The sequence below is a fragment of the Aulonocara stuartgranti genome, assembly GCF_965226115.1.
Source record: "Aulonocara stuartgranti genome assembly, chromosome: 15".
Lineage (NCBI taxonomy): Eukaryota > Metazoa > Chordata > Actinopteri > Cichliformes > Cichlidae > Aulonocara > Aulonocara stuartgranti.
Genome location: NC_138951.1, coordinates 25,557,705 through 25,572,769, shown reverse-complemented (window position 1 = coordinate 25,572,769; position 15,065 = coordinate 25,557,705). Strand labels below are relative to the sequence as shown.

General features: G+C 43.1%; 1 protein-coding gene and 1 long non-coding RNA gene across 2 annotated transcripts; one reads left to right on the top strand and one right to left on the bottom strand.

Moving 5' to 3' along the window:
• Positions 1 to 1,835: 1,835 nt before the first annotated feature.
• Positions 1,836 to 2,968, bottom strand: LOC309690107. The gene is made up of 2 exons (XR_014271607.1): positions 2,248 to 2,968; positions 1,836 to 2,106 (listed from the first exon to the last, which is right to left on the bottom strand). It is a non-coding gene; the product is annotated as an uncharacterized lncRNA (long non-coding RNA).
• A 21-nt stretch (positions 2,969 to 2,989) lies between these two features.
• LOC309690106 (uncharacterized protein) lies at positions 2,990 to 6,733 on the top strand. The gene is made up of 2 exons (XM_082506971.1): positions 2,990 to 3,050; positions 3,518 to 6,733. The coding sequence occupies exon 2, from the start codon at positions 4,364 to 4,366 to the stop codon at positions 5,582 to 5,584; it is 1,221 nt and encodes a 406-aa protein (XP_082363097.1). The 5' UTR covers positions 2,990 to 3,050; positions 3,518 to 4,363; the 3' UTR covers positions 5,585 to 6,733.
• The last annotated feature ends 8,332 nt before the right edge of the window (positions 6,734 to 15,065 follow it).

Here is a 15,065-nt window from a genome sequence, read left to right as displayed (position 1 = left end):
CCCTTTGTCTATGGTTAGATTAGTTTAGAATTATCCTTTTAGACTTTCCCAGCGAAGACATATTGTTTTCAAATCAAATCAAAATCAAATCACTTTTATTGTCACATCACATGTGCAGGCACACTGGCACAGCACATGCGAGTGAAATTCTTGTGTGCGAGCCCCACAAGCAACAGAGATGTGCAAACACAACAACACAAACGAGCAAAATACAAGAATGGCCAACCTGAAACTAATAAATATATGTACAATATATAATAGTGTATGCATTTCTGGATGTGTATACTAAATATTTTGGGACTGCTATTCACTGACGTGCTGGTGAGTTGAGAGAACGGTCGAGTTCCGTCTCGTAAAGTTCACACCGCTTTCGGAACTAGTCCGAAAGTCGAAGGGCGTGTGAGCAACCACTCTCGTCTCTAATACCAGCGAAGGTGATAGCAGCTGTATCGTGTATATATTACTTAAACAAAAATAAGTAAATACATAAATAAGATGGGTAATCAAGCAAGTGAAATTGAAACTCACTCCTGCTGACGAGCAGTGGTGAGAAAAGAAAAGTCCAGACGCCGGACAAAACAATGTCTGTAAATTGAGAGAACAAAATATAAACAGTCAGAAGAACAGAATCCAACTGCCAGTTTAGTAAAACCAGAAGACGAGACACTGTGCAGTGCCCACAATCCTTTTAGTAAACCAACACTCATTCCTGCAGCCGCATCTGCAGCAACACCCATATCAGGAAGAACATAATAACATAATAATCCCTTATTAAGTGAAAACTAGAGATCAAAGTAGTTTGAAGTAGTTTAAAAGGGTTGAAAACAGACCCCACTGAGTAGATATAAATATAAAAAGTACGAAATAAAGATAAACAAAGGGAAAATTACAGTAGAAATTATCTTTAGAGTATTTGAAATTAATAATAGCAAGGATAACAACCTGTAAAGTGATATTATCAATGAAACACAGTTGGCATGATGACCATGCCCACAATGTATAAAATGAATATAAAGCAAATAATTCACACGAAAATATTTTAATGACATAAATAAAGTATATTAAGGCTGTGTCACTGTTCAGCCAAGGACAGTGTGTGAAAAGGTAACTGTCTCCATCCTGGGAAAAGGATGATACTGCAGGTCATCTGAAGCCCTTGATGGATACAAAATAAAATATAAATAATATATTATAATAGAACTGCCTGGTCCGCCATGCAACAGAGAGAACAAATGTGACCGCAGATTGGATGAATTCTAAATTATCTGTTTGCTGAATAAGATGATCCTAACTAACAAATTGGCTCAGTAGTAGTATAGTGGTACACACTGATAAAATATTATAATATGCTATTGCTGTTATATAAGACAAAGAGGATAATATTAACAATGACATAATATTAATATGAAGAGGCACCTAAATCGGTTATGATGTGAGGTGGATAACTGTTAAGCAGTAGTCTGCATCAAGCTTAAGGTTTGCTGAAACTCAGTGTAATGACATGTGAGATGAAGACAATACAGAGAATAACTAAACTAATGAAGTGCATAGAGGCACTTGACCAGCTTGAAACCTATCATCCTAGAATGACACATTGCTGAGATATAGAGCACACCTATAATAACAACCAATAAGCAAAACCCTGTAGACAACAGCTAAAACTACAGGATTGAGAAGCTGAATTAAATATGTAGACACTGCTAAGCTGATGAGCATGTTCCACATTTTCTTTTTCTTTTTTGTTTCTTTTAGAGCAGAAGCTGCTGTAACACACCCAAAGAAAGACTCTAGGTCTGACCAATCGTCTCAGTCGTGGGCAAAAAGATGACAGTCAATAAAATTCTAAAAGATAATTTATTGACGAAAAATATATCAAGAGATAAAAGATAAAACAGTCCAGTGTCCCACTTATGAATTGTATAAAAACACACAGTCCCAAGGCCAGAGCCAGCTATGCCACACGGCCAAGTTACACTCCACATGTTGCCTTTAACAGGGTTAGAAGTTGTCCTTGGAGACCCACCACCCTGCAAGCATATAGTCAGTGGTGACTCAAGCCTCTGCAACTCTGCTGCCTTTAGGCTGTGGCATATAATAGGCCCTGGACTGCACAGAAAGACAAGATAAGATAAGATAAGATAAGATAAGATAAGATAACCTTTATTAGTCCCACGACACACTTAATATAAAATTCATAGTGCAAAACCCATCCATCCCAAACATATCTGATTTCATCACATTACATACCTGCACAGAGAGACAAAACGACACAGCAGTGTTTGTAGTGTGGGCTATAAGTAGACCAGTGTATCAGTGCAATCAAGTACACTTGCCTCTAATTAGTCCAACGCCATTCCAGCCATTGGCTCACCAAAAATGTGACACACACAAAACCACTCACAACCCAGTGCAACTTGACACAATAATATGGAGCTGAATTAACACAGGCACATTAGTCTACCATGTTACAAGCTGCATGCTATTAAAAGCCAACATATGCAGACTTCTGCCTTGTTCGGGTGGCAGCATTTTTCTTTTTTCTTTTGTGTCCTGACACGTTTATGTTTTTGTTTTTGTTTGATTATTTTGTTGGTTTTGGAAACAAATTTAAATGAACTTGTGACAATACTTGAGAATCACAGTGACACATAGTGATTAGGCATATGATTGAAAAATGCCTAGGTTTAGAGCTGTGAGCTATGAGCTGTGAGCAATGCAAAGTTAAATATATATATGTATAAATGGGAAACAACCCTAACTTGAAAGTTTGAAATGTGTGAGATCCATGACTTGTTTGAAAAACTAGAAATTATTTAAAACTGCCTTAAGTGAAAATGTAGTGTTGCATCTATTCTCCCAAACCAAGACAAAAAAAGAAGAAGCATTCTGTAACTTAAAAATAAGGCTGACGTGTTGACAATAGACTAAAACACTAATTCGCAGGTGGCTATCAGGAACAGAGAGGCGAGCAAAGTTACAAACACCAAGGCTGCAGACAGCCACGCAGAAACAGCAGATAACATAGAGACAACGCCTGCTAGAACAGGAAGGTCACTTCACACGAGATTGTAGGAGGAGGCCACAGAGAAATAATGCAAAACAGTTTTGGGGCAGCCACTTAAGAACTTATTTGACCTTACAGCACAGGCCGAAATTGTGTAGGTTACGCAGTAACCACAGATAGTAAAATAATAGAAGCAAAACCACTTTCTTCTTCATATTCTGCACAGAGCGCTGAGCTGATAGCTGTGATTCGCGCATGTGAAATACACAAAGATAAACAAATAAACATTTATACAGACAGCCAGTATGTTTTCTCTGCTGTGCATCATTTTGCAAAAAATTTGGCAAAACAGAGGAATGATTAGACCAACCGGAAAACCGGTTCAGAATGCCAGCCTGCTACAACGCCTACTGACTGTAATACATTTACCACAACAACTCGCATTGTGTAAAAGTGCAGCACACAAAACTGATGGCTCTTTCATAACTACAGGCAATAACTTTGCTGACAGAGCAGCAAAACAGGCGGCGCAAACGACAAACATCACATTGATGGCAGTAGACACACATCAGATTCCACTGGATGTGTTGAAAAATGAACAAAAAGCAGCAAGCACAGCCGAGCAGGCAAAATGGCTAAAACATGGTACAGTTCTGACAAACAACTTAATGATGCGTTATGGCAAGCCAGTGTTGCCAAAATCCCTCCACAAAACGGCCGCATTTGTCAACGGGGGGACTGACCAGTGTAAAGTGTAGAAGTAAACTTAAATCTAATTTGATATACAAAGAGGTGTTTACAAAGGTTATAAAGCTAGTTATGTAGCTATTTGATGGTTACGTGTTTTGATATTTACATGTTTGAATGTTTAGACATGCATGTTCAAACCAGTAATAAGTATGTGTTATATCTACCTGGTTGTTTTCCCTGTTTTGATCTGAGTTTAAGATTTCCTGGCTTCTGAGAGGTCAGTGAAGTATTCATGAGGGCGGCACACAGGAAGTGTGGGTTGTTGCGGGGTGCTAAAGTAAAGAGGCTGCTAAAAAGTTATCCGTCTCCGTCTTGCTGTTTCTAATTATTCAGAGAGATTCCGAACCATCTAGTGAACCCTCACGTTACATCTGGTGGCAGCGGTGGGATTTATTTTCTTGATGGATCTGTGTATTTGGTGAGTTTTACTCCCAAGCTGCGGATAAGATCGTTTTTTTTTCCCGCTGGGATTTATCCCTCTCTGTGAACAGCTGATGAACTGAAAATAATAACAGTAATAATTTTTGGAGATAGTAAGGATTGTTGCAGCTTTTATCTCTGTTTTTGTGATTTTTGTGATTTTTTTTGAGCTGGATATTTGTTGGGAACATGTCGGCTGACGAGAGTGAATCTGTGCATGAGCTGCGCTCTTCTCCTGTGCCACATTCGAGGACAGTGGATGCAATACGGACTGTTGCTGCTCCCGCCCACCATACCGTTTCCAGTGCCCTGACAATAGATCTTCCACCTGTTTTTAAAGGAGATGAGACTGAATCTTTTACTAGTTGGTCTCGTCGCTTTGAAGTGGCAGTGCAAGCTATGACTCCACCTGAGGTAGATTTGCCAACTGTGATGTCCTCTGTTCTGCCTACTCGTCTAGCAGATGCTGCATTTTTGTACTGGGACAGTTTGCCTTCATCAACCCAGAAAGACTATGATCTAGTGAAGGATAAGCTGAAAGAGGTTTTCGGTCCAAAATATTCTCTGCCATTCTTCCAGACACATGTGAATGCTCGCCCCCGGAAACCAGGTGAAAGTTTAGATGTGTACAGCGCGGATATTACCCGTCTTGTGCTTGAAGCTTTCCCTAACTATGACTACAATGCCTTGGAAGGTGAAAAATTTCGCCGTTTTGTTGCTGGGTTGGACCCCACCTTGCAATCTAAGATTCATGAGATGGGTGCAGAGGATTTCGACGGAGCCCTGCGCATTGCCAGCCGTTGTGAGAGAGCACGGGCAGCATTGCAACTTACAGCTGCAGGATCCTCTCATATTCCGTCTTCGGAACAGGTTGCTATGATACGTCCTCAGCCTACTGATGCTAAACTTCTTCAAGCAGTTGAGGAGCTCACGCTTACTGTAACCAGCCTGAAACATGAAGTACAGCAGTTAGGGGAGAAACAGAGTTACTTTGCCCAACGTTTGGACTCCAGTCGTGATAGATCCTCCTCTTCCAATGTTCAGTACAGCACCCGCAGTGCGTCCCCGTCGCCTTATCATGCCAGACAACATTCCAGAGACTATTGCTCGCCTGAGAGGCGTTATCATCGTGATCCAGAGTCTCACCATGGACGTCCTTCTTCCCCTGTTCCCCAGAGGTTCAATGAGTGGGACAAATGTGAGAAACACGATCAACGCACATACCATTCCCAACAGCCCCCCCAGTATTCCAGGTACAATTACCCTGACAATAAAAGATACCGACGCAGTCCCAGTCCTGCTCCACGTAGAGTTAGAGATGCTGCGTCCTACAGTAGGACCAGTGTTCGTTTCCAGTCCCCGGAAAGGCCTGCACATTTCACCTCCGGCCCACAGGGAAACTTTCATTAGCTGCTGTTGAGGGGCAAACATCAGCTACAGTATCAGGGCCCCAAAACCACATCCCCCAGTTCCCCTCAGAATCTGAGGGATCAGTCTCCTCTAACGTCTTGGCTATTGTCGAGGGCATTGAAGTGTGTGCTCTAATTGACTCTGGTTCCTTTGTCTCCCTTGTGAGTGAAGATTTTCGAAACTCTCATCCAGCTTTGAAAAAACGGCCTATGGTAGCATCCTCCGTGCCAGCTCGTTCGGTCAATGGAGAACGTCTGGAAATCTTAGGCAAGTTAACCGTTGGTATTAGGCTTGGGACTCAGGTATGGCAGCAGGACTTTGAAGTCCTCAGAGGTGCTTACCAGCCAGTCATTCTAGGTTGGGATTTTCTGCAGAGGCACCATGCTCTTCTCGACCTCAAAAACAAAGTGCTGCAACTGTGGGACATGAAAATTCCCCTGTTGCCCAAAGGACATGAGGTGGCTGCCTGCTGTAATGTTTCTGTGTTAGCGCCAACCAAAATTCCAGCTATGAGCGAAACTCTGATCACAGCCTGTGTGTCAGCAGCCACACCAGCTTCTCCTGTTCCAACAGACTACTATGGTGTCTTGATCCCTAATCCGACATGTGACATTGTTGTGGCTCACACTCTCAGTGAAGTTCAGAATGGTACTACAGTGGTTCGAATGCTTAATCCCTCCAGTGATGAAATCGAACTGTACCCTGGACAGCATCTTGGTGAGTTTCATTCAGGCTCATCTGTTGATATCATCCCACTGGAGCAGACATGTTGTGCTACTTCACCTGTGTATGATTCGACTCTGCCGGTAGAAATCGATGAAACAAACTTGTCACACTCCCAGGTTCAGTCCCTGAAATCGCTTCTCCAGAAGTATTCAGGAATCTTCAGTAAGCACTCAGAAGACAGAGGTCACACAGGCATAATTAAGCATCATATTCACACAGGTGATGCTACACCGATTAAACAAAGAGCCTATAGAGTGACACCTGAACAGAGAGCTGAAATACAGACTCAAGTTGACAACCTTTTAAAGGCAGGTGTCATCGAAGAAAGCTACAGCCCATGGGCCGCCCCAGTTGTTCTGGTGCGAAAGAAAAATGGTACATGGCGTTTCTGTCTCGACTATAGGAAACTCAATGCAGTGACAATCAAAGACTCTCATCCTCTTCCAAGGGTTGATGATGCACTGGATGCTCTGTCAGGTTCTGCCTGGTTCTCCACAATGGACCTTCAACATGGCTATTGGCAGGTTGAACTGGAAGAGAAGGATCGTGAGAAAACTGCTTTCACAACCGGCAGTGGACTTTACCACTTCACTGTTATGCCCATGGGACTCACAAACGCTCCAGCCACATGTCAGCGGTTAATGGAGATGGTACTTCGTGGCCTTCCCTGGAAAACCTGCTTAGTGTATTTGGATGATGTCCTCATTTACAGCCGCTCTTTCGCAGAACATCTCCAGCATCTGGAAGAAATATTCGGCAGATTCCAGGCAAGTGGCTTGAAGCTAAACCCCTCAAAATGCTGTTTTGCCAAAGATCGGGTACAATTTCTGGGCCACATTGTATCAAAACATGGCATCCAGCCTGACCCCAGAAATGTGAACAGTGTGCAAGCCTGGCCTATTCCACAAACAGCGACAGAAGTAAGGTCATTCCTTGGACTTTGTTCATATTATCGCAAGTTCATTCAAAACTTTGCGCACCACAGTGTCCCCCTACATGCTCTCACTGAAAAGCATGCAACTTTTCAATGGACTTCTCAGTGCCAGGATGCATTCATGTATCTGAAACATGCCCTCTCAAACCCTCCAGTGGTTTCATTCCCTGACTTCACATTGCCATTTTCTCTGTATACTGATGCTTCAAGCACAGCTATTGGCAGTGTACTAGCTCAAAAACAGGGAAGGCAAGAGAAAGTCATTGCCTATGCTAGCCATGCGCTTACAAAGGCAGAAAGAAAGTGGTCGACTTATGATCGAGAACTCTGGGCCATTGTTTGGGCAGTTAGACATTTTCGTCACTATCTCTACAAGCAGCCATTTGTTATTGTCACTGATCACAAGCCCCTCCTGGGTCTTCGGAAAATACCCATTGACAGTGATAGAACTGGTCGCCGTGCTCGCTGGGCTCTTGAACTCGATCCTTTTGAGTGGACTGTGATTCATAAAGATGGCCACCGCCACCTCAATGCGGATGCACTGTCACGTCGCCCTGTCACTGGTGAAACCGTAGAGCAGGACCCAGTCTGCACTGCTTCTGCTACCTTGAAACCTGAAGAGAGGTGCGTAGGTCCTGCAGGCCCGCCCAACCATAGTCCCTGCAGTACCGACCAAAAACACATTCCATGCAATGACTTTCCTGATCCACGACTGCAGTGTGCAGCGCTATCTGTTTCATCCACATTTGTGCTTGAGCTGCCTGAAGATGATCTCAAAAGTGAACAACAAAAAGATCCTGTACTGTCAGAAGTCATTGGCTGGAAAGCTAAGGGTCAGAAACCACCCTACTGGCGTATGAAAAAATGCCCACCTCAGGAAAAAGTGCTATGGCATGAGTACTCTAGACTTACCTTTCACAATGGCTTACTCTGTCGTAAAGCTTTCAACCCATCCCAAAAGTCAGTGTTGCATCAGTTGGTTGTTCCTGAATCTTTAAAAGACACTGTCCTACAGCTGCTGCATGGCAACCCAGTGTCCGGTCACCTATCAGCAGATAAGGTCCTGAAACGTGCTCAGCAGCTATATTACTGGCCATTCATGTCACGTGACATCAGAATATGGTGCACACAATGCACTCCATGTGATGCCAGACGGAATCCCACACCTCATCACAGAGCTCCAATGAAAACAATTGTTGCTGCGGAGCCATTTCAAAAGGTGGCAGCTGACATACTTGAACTCCCCATTACGAGTCGTGGCAACAGGTACGTGCTCGTTGTTCAAGACTATTTCTCGAAATATGTCAGTCTCTATGCTATCGCAGACCAACGTGCCACAACAGTTGCAAAATGCCTGTTTGACAACTTCATCTGTCAGCACGGCATCCCTGAAATGCTACACACAGACCAAGGACGTCAGTTTGAATCTGACCTGGTGAAACATCTGTGTCAGCTGCTAGGCATCCAGAAGACACGGACCAGCCCATATCACCCTCAATGCGATGGGATGGTCGAAAGGTTCAACCGAACACTTATTGACCAGTTAGCTAAGTTACTCCTTCAGCAGCCTGGCGAATGGGATGACTGCCTCAATCAAGTTGCTTTGGCTTACAACACCAGTCCTCACTCTACCACGGGGTTTACACCATTTTTTCTCACACATGGACATGAGGCACGGATGCCTGCTAATATGCTGTTGCCTACCAACATGCCGGCATCATCTACTTCTGCTTCTCCTGCTGACTACGTCACCCAGTTGACTCAGAGACTTCAGTCTGCCTTCAGCACTGCAGCATGGAACAGAGATTGTGCCCACAACCAGCAGAAACAACTGTACGATAGGGGCATCAAACACACTCCTTATGTTCCGGGTGACTTGGTGTGGTTAAATGACCCCACTACAGCAAAGCAGAAACTTGCTCCACATTGGAAGGGCCCCTTTGAGATATTGGAGTGCCTTGGAACAGCTGGAGAAAACCCTGGTGTCACGTACAGGATTCGCTACCTCCTGGACCAATCAGACAAGACTCAAATTGTTCACTACAATCGTCTCAGGCCTTACAAAGCACCTGTCCCAAAAGGTGGAACCAACTCACCTGCAGGTGGCATACCTGTACAGCCCCAGATTCCACAGTTGACTGCATTATCAGGTGCTTTGCCCTTCACAGCTCCAAAATCTGCAGCTGAAGGGAGCTGGAATGTTCAGGGCCGCAGCCCTGCAACCTCATCAGACCCTCAGGTTTGTCAGCCACCACCTCTAAACCAGTCACGACCCCATTCCCACTCTCCTTTGTCCCCTTCTCCTCGGTCTGAGACTGTAACGACTTCCCCCTCTGGCCATGTGGTGATACACCAATCAGACACTGTCCCTTCAACTCCTCATCGAGTATCTGGTGTTTCACGGCGATGTGGGAGACGTCAAGTTGTGCCTCCCAGATACCTCAAGGACTATGTTTTGAACTGAAATTGTTTTTGGTTTTGCTGTTGTTTTATTGTTGTCCCCTTTGCTCACAGCACGTTGTCCCCCCCCCCCCCCCCCTTTTTCTGTAGGGAAACGGGGACGTTTCTTATGTGAGGGGGGGAGGAAAATGTAAAGTGTAGAAGTAAACTTAAATCTAATTTGATATACAAAGAGGTGTTTACAAAGGTTATAAAGCTAGTTATGTAGCTATTTGATGGTTACGTGTTTTGATATTTACATGTTTGAATGTTTAGACATGCATGTTCAAACCAGTAATAAGTATGTGTTATATCTACCTGGTTGTTTTCCCTGTTTTGATCTGAGTTTAAGTTTTCCTGGCTTCTGAGAGGTCAGTGAAGTATTCATGAGGGCGGCACACAGGAAGTGTGGGTTGTTGCGGGGTGCTAAAGTAAAGAGGCTGCTAAAAAGTTATCCGTCTCCGTCTTGCTGTTTCTAATTATTCAGAGAGATTCCGAACCATCTAGTGAACCCTCACGTTACACCAGTATTGTCAACTCTCATTTCTACACTGTAAATTCTACACTGTAAATTTTGAAACATCAGCAAAACAATTTGTCAGAACGTGCATGACGTGTCAAAACAATCCACATGGACTTTATTGAGCTAAATGAATGCCAAGGGTAAAAATACGCCCTAGTGGTTATAGATGTATTCTCAAAGTGGCCAGAAATCTACCCAGTGAAAAAGGCAGATACAATTTCAGTAGCAAAATGTATGTCTAAGTTGTAGGAAAATAAAGAGATGATTGTAAATAACGAAGAATGTAATGATGTCTATCAAGTGTCTTGCAGATTACAGCCCGGTGTCCGGGTTCTGATCAAGGTGCTCCAAAGGAAAAACTGGAGCGCACCCAGGTGGGAGGGACCACATCAGGTTCTCCTCACCATGCCCACCGCTTGCAAAATTGCGGAACGACCATCCTGGATCCATCAGAGTCACTGCAGGCGAGTAAGTGAAGCCATCTAAACTCAGCCGACACAGGCTCGCCCAATCGTTGTGATCTCGCCCGGTGGAGGGGACAGCCTTCCTGGCCGGGGGGTCTACTCACGACAGGAGGGTGTGTCCTGTTGTCATGAGGTGGTGGCTCCTAATAGCTGCAGCGGCCCTGACCCTGGCCGGGCTCCTCACCTTTGCTTCCGTGAGGGACAACAAGTCACGCTATATGAAGAAAAGGCAGACACTGTATGACAAAGGAAAGTACACCAAGTTTCCCCATGGCTACGCCACTAACTTCTGGTGGCAGTTTATGAACACTACAGCTCACTTGAATAATAAAACTGACTGCTATGCATGTACCCATATGCCCCTATCCTCACAGACGTCTGGCCTGTGGCCGTACAGCATACCTGAAGATCGCAGTTGGTGCCTGTTGGGCCTGGCAACACATCCAGGCTACGGTACTCTTTGGTCCAAGGCCAACTACAGCATCCCAGCAAAAGCAACCTGGAGGTCATCATGACCCACAAATGTGAACTGTTCCGGACAGACCTACCTACTGAACTGGCCCCAAGTCTCAGACCCACTGCCTGATGTAATTCTACTGAACAAGCTGAACGCAGTGCAACTGCCAGTATGTGTGATGAACAATGGATCGCGGGCAGTGGGGGAGCTGCCTACACACCTATGTAAGTACATATACACTTTCTGCCCACCGAGGAACGAGAGGAAGTGTATGGCCTGTTCAATCAACGACACCTGTGCCAGTAACACGACGCTGATGAGCCTCAACTGTCGCTCCAACTACAGCTACCGAATGCCACTACAAACAAAGACTCAGTACCAGACAGGATGTGCACGGACGGCACCAAGCAGTAAAGGAACCAGAGTTTCGCATCTGAGGAGGAGTGAAATTCTTACAGAGCTTGATCCCCGGCATTGGAGTTGCCGAGGTGCGGGATCACGTGGAAATCAACCGATATGCTCTGCTACGACACATCAACTTAACTAAGACCCTGGGAACGGCCTTAGAACAGAAGGCCATCAGAACGATGGTGGTGCAGAACAGACTGACACTAGACCTGCTAACAGCATCACAAGGAGGAGTTTGCACGTTTATCCCTGATGGATACGAAGCTGGAGGAGACATTTATGAAGCTTTGCAGAATTTGACCGTTCTGCAAAAATATGTCACTGACCACACACCTGGAGCAGCTACAGCACAAGGCTGGCTGGACTGGCTGGACTGGCTGTTCGGCGGTTCATGGCTGGCTGCTGTAGCAAAGCCGTTTGTCCTTCTAGGTCTCATCATGATAGCACTGCTCATATTAGTGTTGTGTGTATTGCCATGTCTAAGAGTGATGATTTCAAAGATGATAACAACTACAATGACTGCTTATGTTGCCGTGCCTCAAGAAGAACAGCATCCCGTTGCAATTCTGTTAGAGGACAACTTGTAATAGCTGCTAATAAATGACGTGGTGGTTAAAAATGACTTGTCAAGTGATCATGCACTGATTAACACATTAGTAGTTTATGCAGGTACAATATAAGGTTTTTATCCTTTTATTTTTTGTAGTTTTAGTTTTATTGTTTTCTCTTGATTATTCCTGTTGTTATTTCATTTACTATGCTTTTCTTTGTTCTTTTATTATCTTTTTATTTGTTTTATTCTTTAGACCACATGATTTACATTTCTGCTATGTTGACATTTTGAACATTAAAAAATTGCTAAAGATACTTAATAAATAACCTTCACAGACAATTGTTGTATACATTTAAAATAAGTTAAAACAGGAGGGAATGTTAGTGGAAAATGATTCTATGTTTCTTTACCTTCTTTTAAATGTACAAAGATGCCTTTTCTCTGCCCTTTGTCTATGGTTAGATTAGTTTAGAATTATCCTTTTAGACTTTCCCAGCGAAGACATATTGTTTTGGGACATATTGTTTTAGATTGTTTTATCTCTCACAGCTTTCTCCCAGCTCTCTGCTGACGAGACTAGCGCCACATATGGAGTTGTTTATTTTATCTGTTTATTATTTTCTTATCCTGTTCTCACTGTCTTTCCTATAAAAAGTGCCAAGCCTCTGTTCACGATGTGAGTTGTTTTAACAGCTTACCCGTGTACACGTTAAAGCATCAAAAGTAATCTTGTCTCATTGTGTCTTTATTTCTCCTGGGTCTTTTACAGAGTTTTCCCCCAACATCCTCCAAATGTTCTTTCATGCAGATGAAATCGAGCCTTTTGTGCAGATGAATGTCACCATCAGTCAGTCCTCAGTGAACCTGGTGGAGTAATAGCAACACAAAAGGTGGACCTGTGTTAACGTTGTCTCACATTGTTTTTTCCAGATGAAACGATGACATGAAACTTATGTCATTCTGGGAAGAACAAAGAAATCCATCAGAGTGCGCCCAATTATTTGAGAGTCACAGCTACACATTTGTGAAAGTCATAAAAGCCAATTCATTACCATCTGCAATCGTCAGGTACATCATCTGCAGAGCTTTTGTCATCAAAACTCCTCTAATGTTAGAATTCAATGCTTTTCTGCATAACAGCTGAAGCCCAGGTGATGAACTCACAGTGAGGAAACACTGGTAATGTTTCTACAGCACAACAGTAACGTCACTGTGGTTGCTTGGATTGGTAGCTAGAGGAAAAAGTTTGATTCGTTAACTCGGTTGATTAACACCAAAGGTTAAACCAAAACCCATGCTTTCACAATTGTCTAATGAAGAGTTTTGTTGCCTAATTCTAACCAAACTGCAAATTTAAATTAAAATTATTTTGATCAATAAAGAAATGAATACGTCTACAGGACTTTTTAATTTTGGTTTTGGTAGGGGGCTTTGCAGTTTCAAGGTCTGAGCTTTAGGTGAACTTGCTGGGACGTCCCCACTCCTGGAAAGGTTGTGGCATTGTGTTAACATATACCTGAATGCTCCAGACTTGCAAAGCTGTATTTGCTGTTGATCAAGTTAATCAGGTGCAGCTGATCAGCAGGTTTGGCTGCGACTTATCCCCGTTTCCTGTGGACTTATTTATCTGACGGATGACACAGATACAGATGACACTTTTTCACATCACTGTATTCATGAAGCTTTAGATATCTAACACAGTGATCAGTGGACAATCATTTATTGTGCTGTTATCTGAGATCATGTGAAGATTTGAGTGAAAATTAGTCTTGGCTAAATTTGGATTCAGTGTATTTGAAGTGAGGTTTTTCATCTAGGCTGCAGAAGGTGTGCTGACAGTGTTTCATGTTGAAACACAGTTACTAAATGATATCAAGTTTGAACCTTGACATCTTTTCCACCAAAACAGACTTACGGTGTCTGAATAATATCAAAACTCCTTAATTAAACTTAATCTTATCTGCATTTGCTTTTGCCTAATTTTGTCCTTGTCCGGCAGGATTCCACCTTCCACCTCCCAATGAAAATTCAAGTTCAGCGTATGAGACTAATTAAAATGACTCCTTTAAGATACAGCATGGTCCACCCTGCCACATGCTCAAATTTCTCAGTCAGGTGGACTAAAATGAAGACTGCTCTTTGCTGTGGTGAGTCATTCATTTATGATGGAGGCATCCAACATTTTTAGGATGAATAATTAGAAAATTACGATTATGGTTATGATACAGTCCTATATACACAGCATCCTAAGTGACCCTGCTGCAGAATGGCATATCCAACGATGGCTTTTCATTACATGAACAAAGGCAGCCGTGTTATTTAATCTTCATGTATAACAGATGATGCTAACTGGCTGTCAGCACTGAAAACAAACAGCAGGCAGGATCATCTGATGAGGACCGAAATATCCAGCGCTGTTCGGAAATGTTTGCAGATGGTGAAACGTTTAGACAAACGAGGACTTTTGAGCGCCACTTAAATAATGTAAAGAAGAAGATGCTGAGTTCAGAAACACACAGAGTCGGCTGGGATTTCTGCAGGTAAACACTTCTTATCATTACGTTGTTGTAAAAACATGATTGTTCTAAAGGGAACTGGCTTGGAAACTGCAGAAAGACACTGAGATTCATCCTATAGCTGTCAGCGATCATGGTCCTGTATCTTTAACACTAATGCACAAGAATAATACTACGCCAAGAAAAAACTGGAGATTTAATATATCACTACTTAAAGATGAAGACTTTATTAAATATTTTAAAAAAGAGTGGACTTCATATTTGGACTATAATGACACTCCCAAAACATCAGCTTCTGTTCTATGGGAAGCAGGGAAAGCTGTGATGAGAGGTAAAATAATTTCTTTCTCATCACATAAAAAGAAAAAAGAAAACAAAAATATTCAGGAATTAGAAAAAAACATCAAATCACTAGAAGAAGCCTACGCGTCCCACCAAGATCAGGAAACATTGAACAAAAT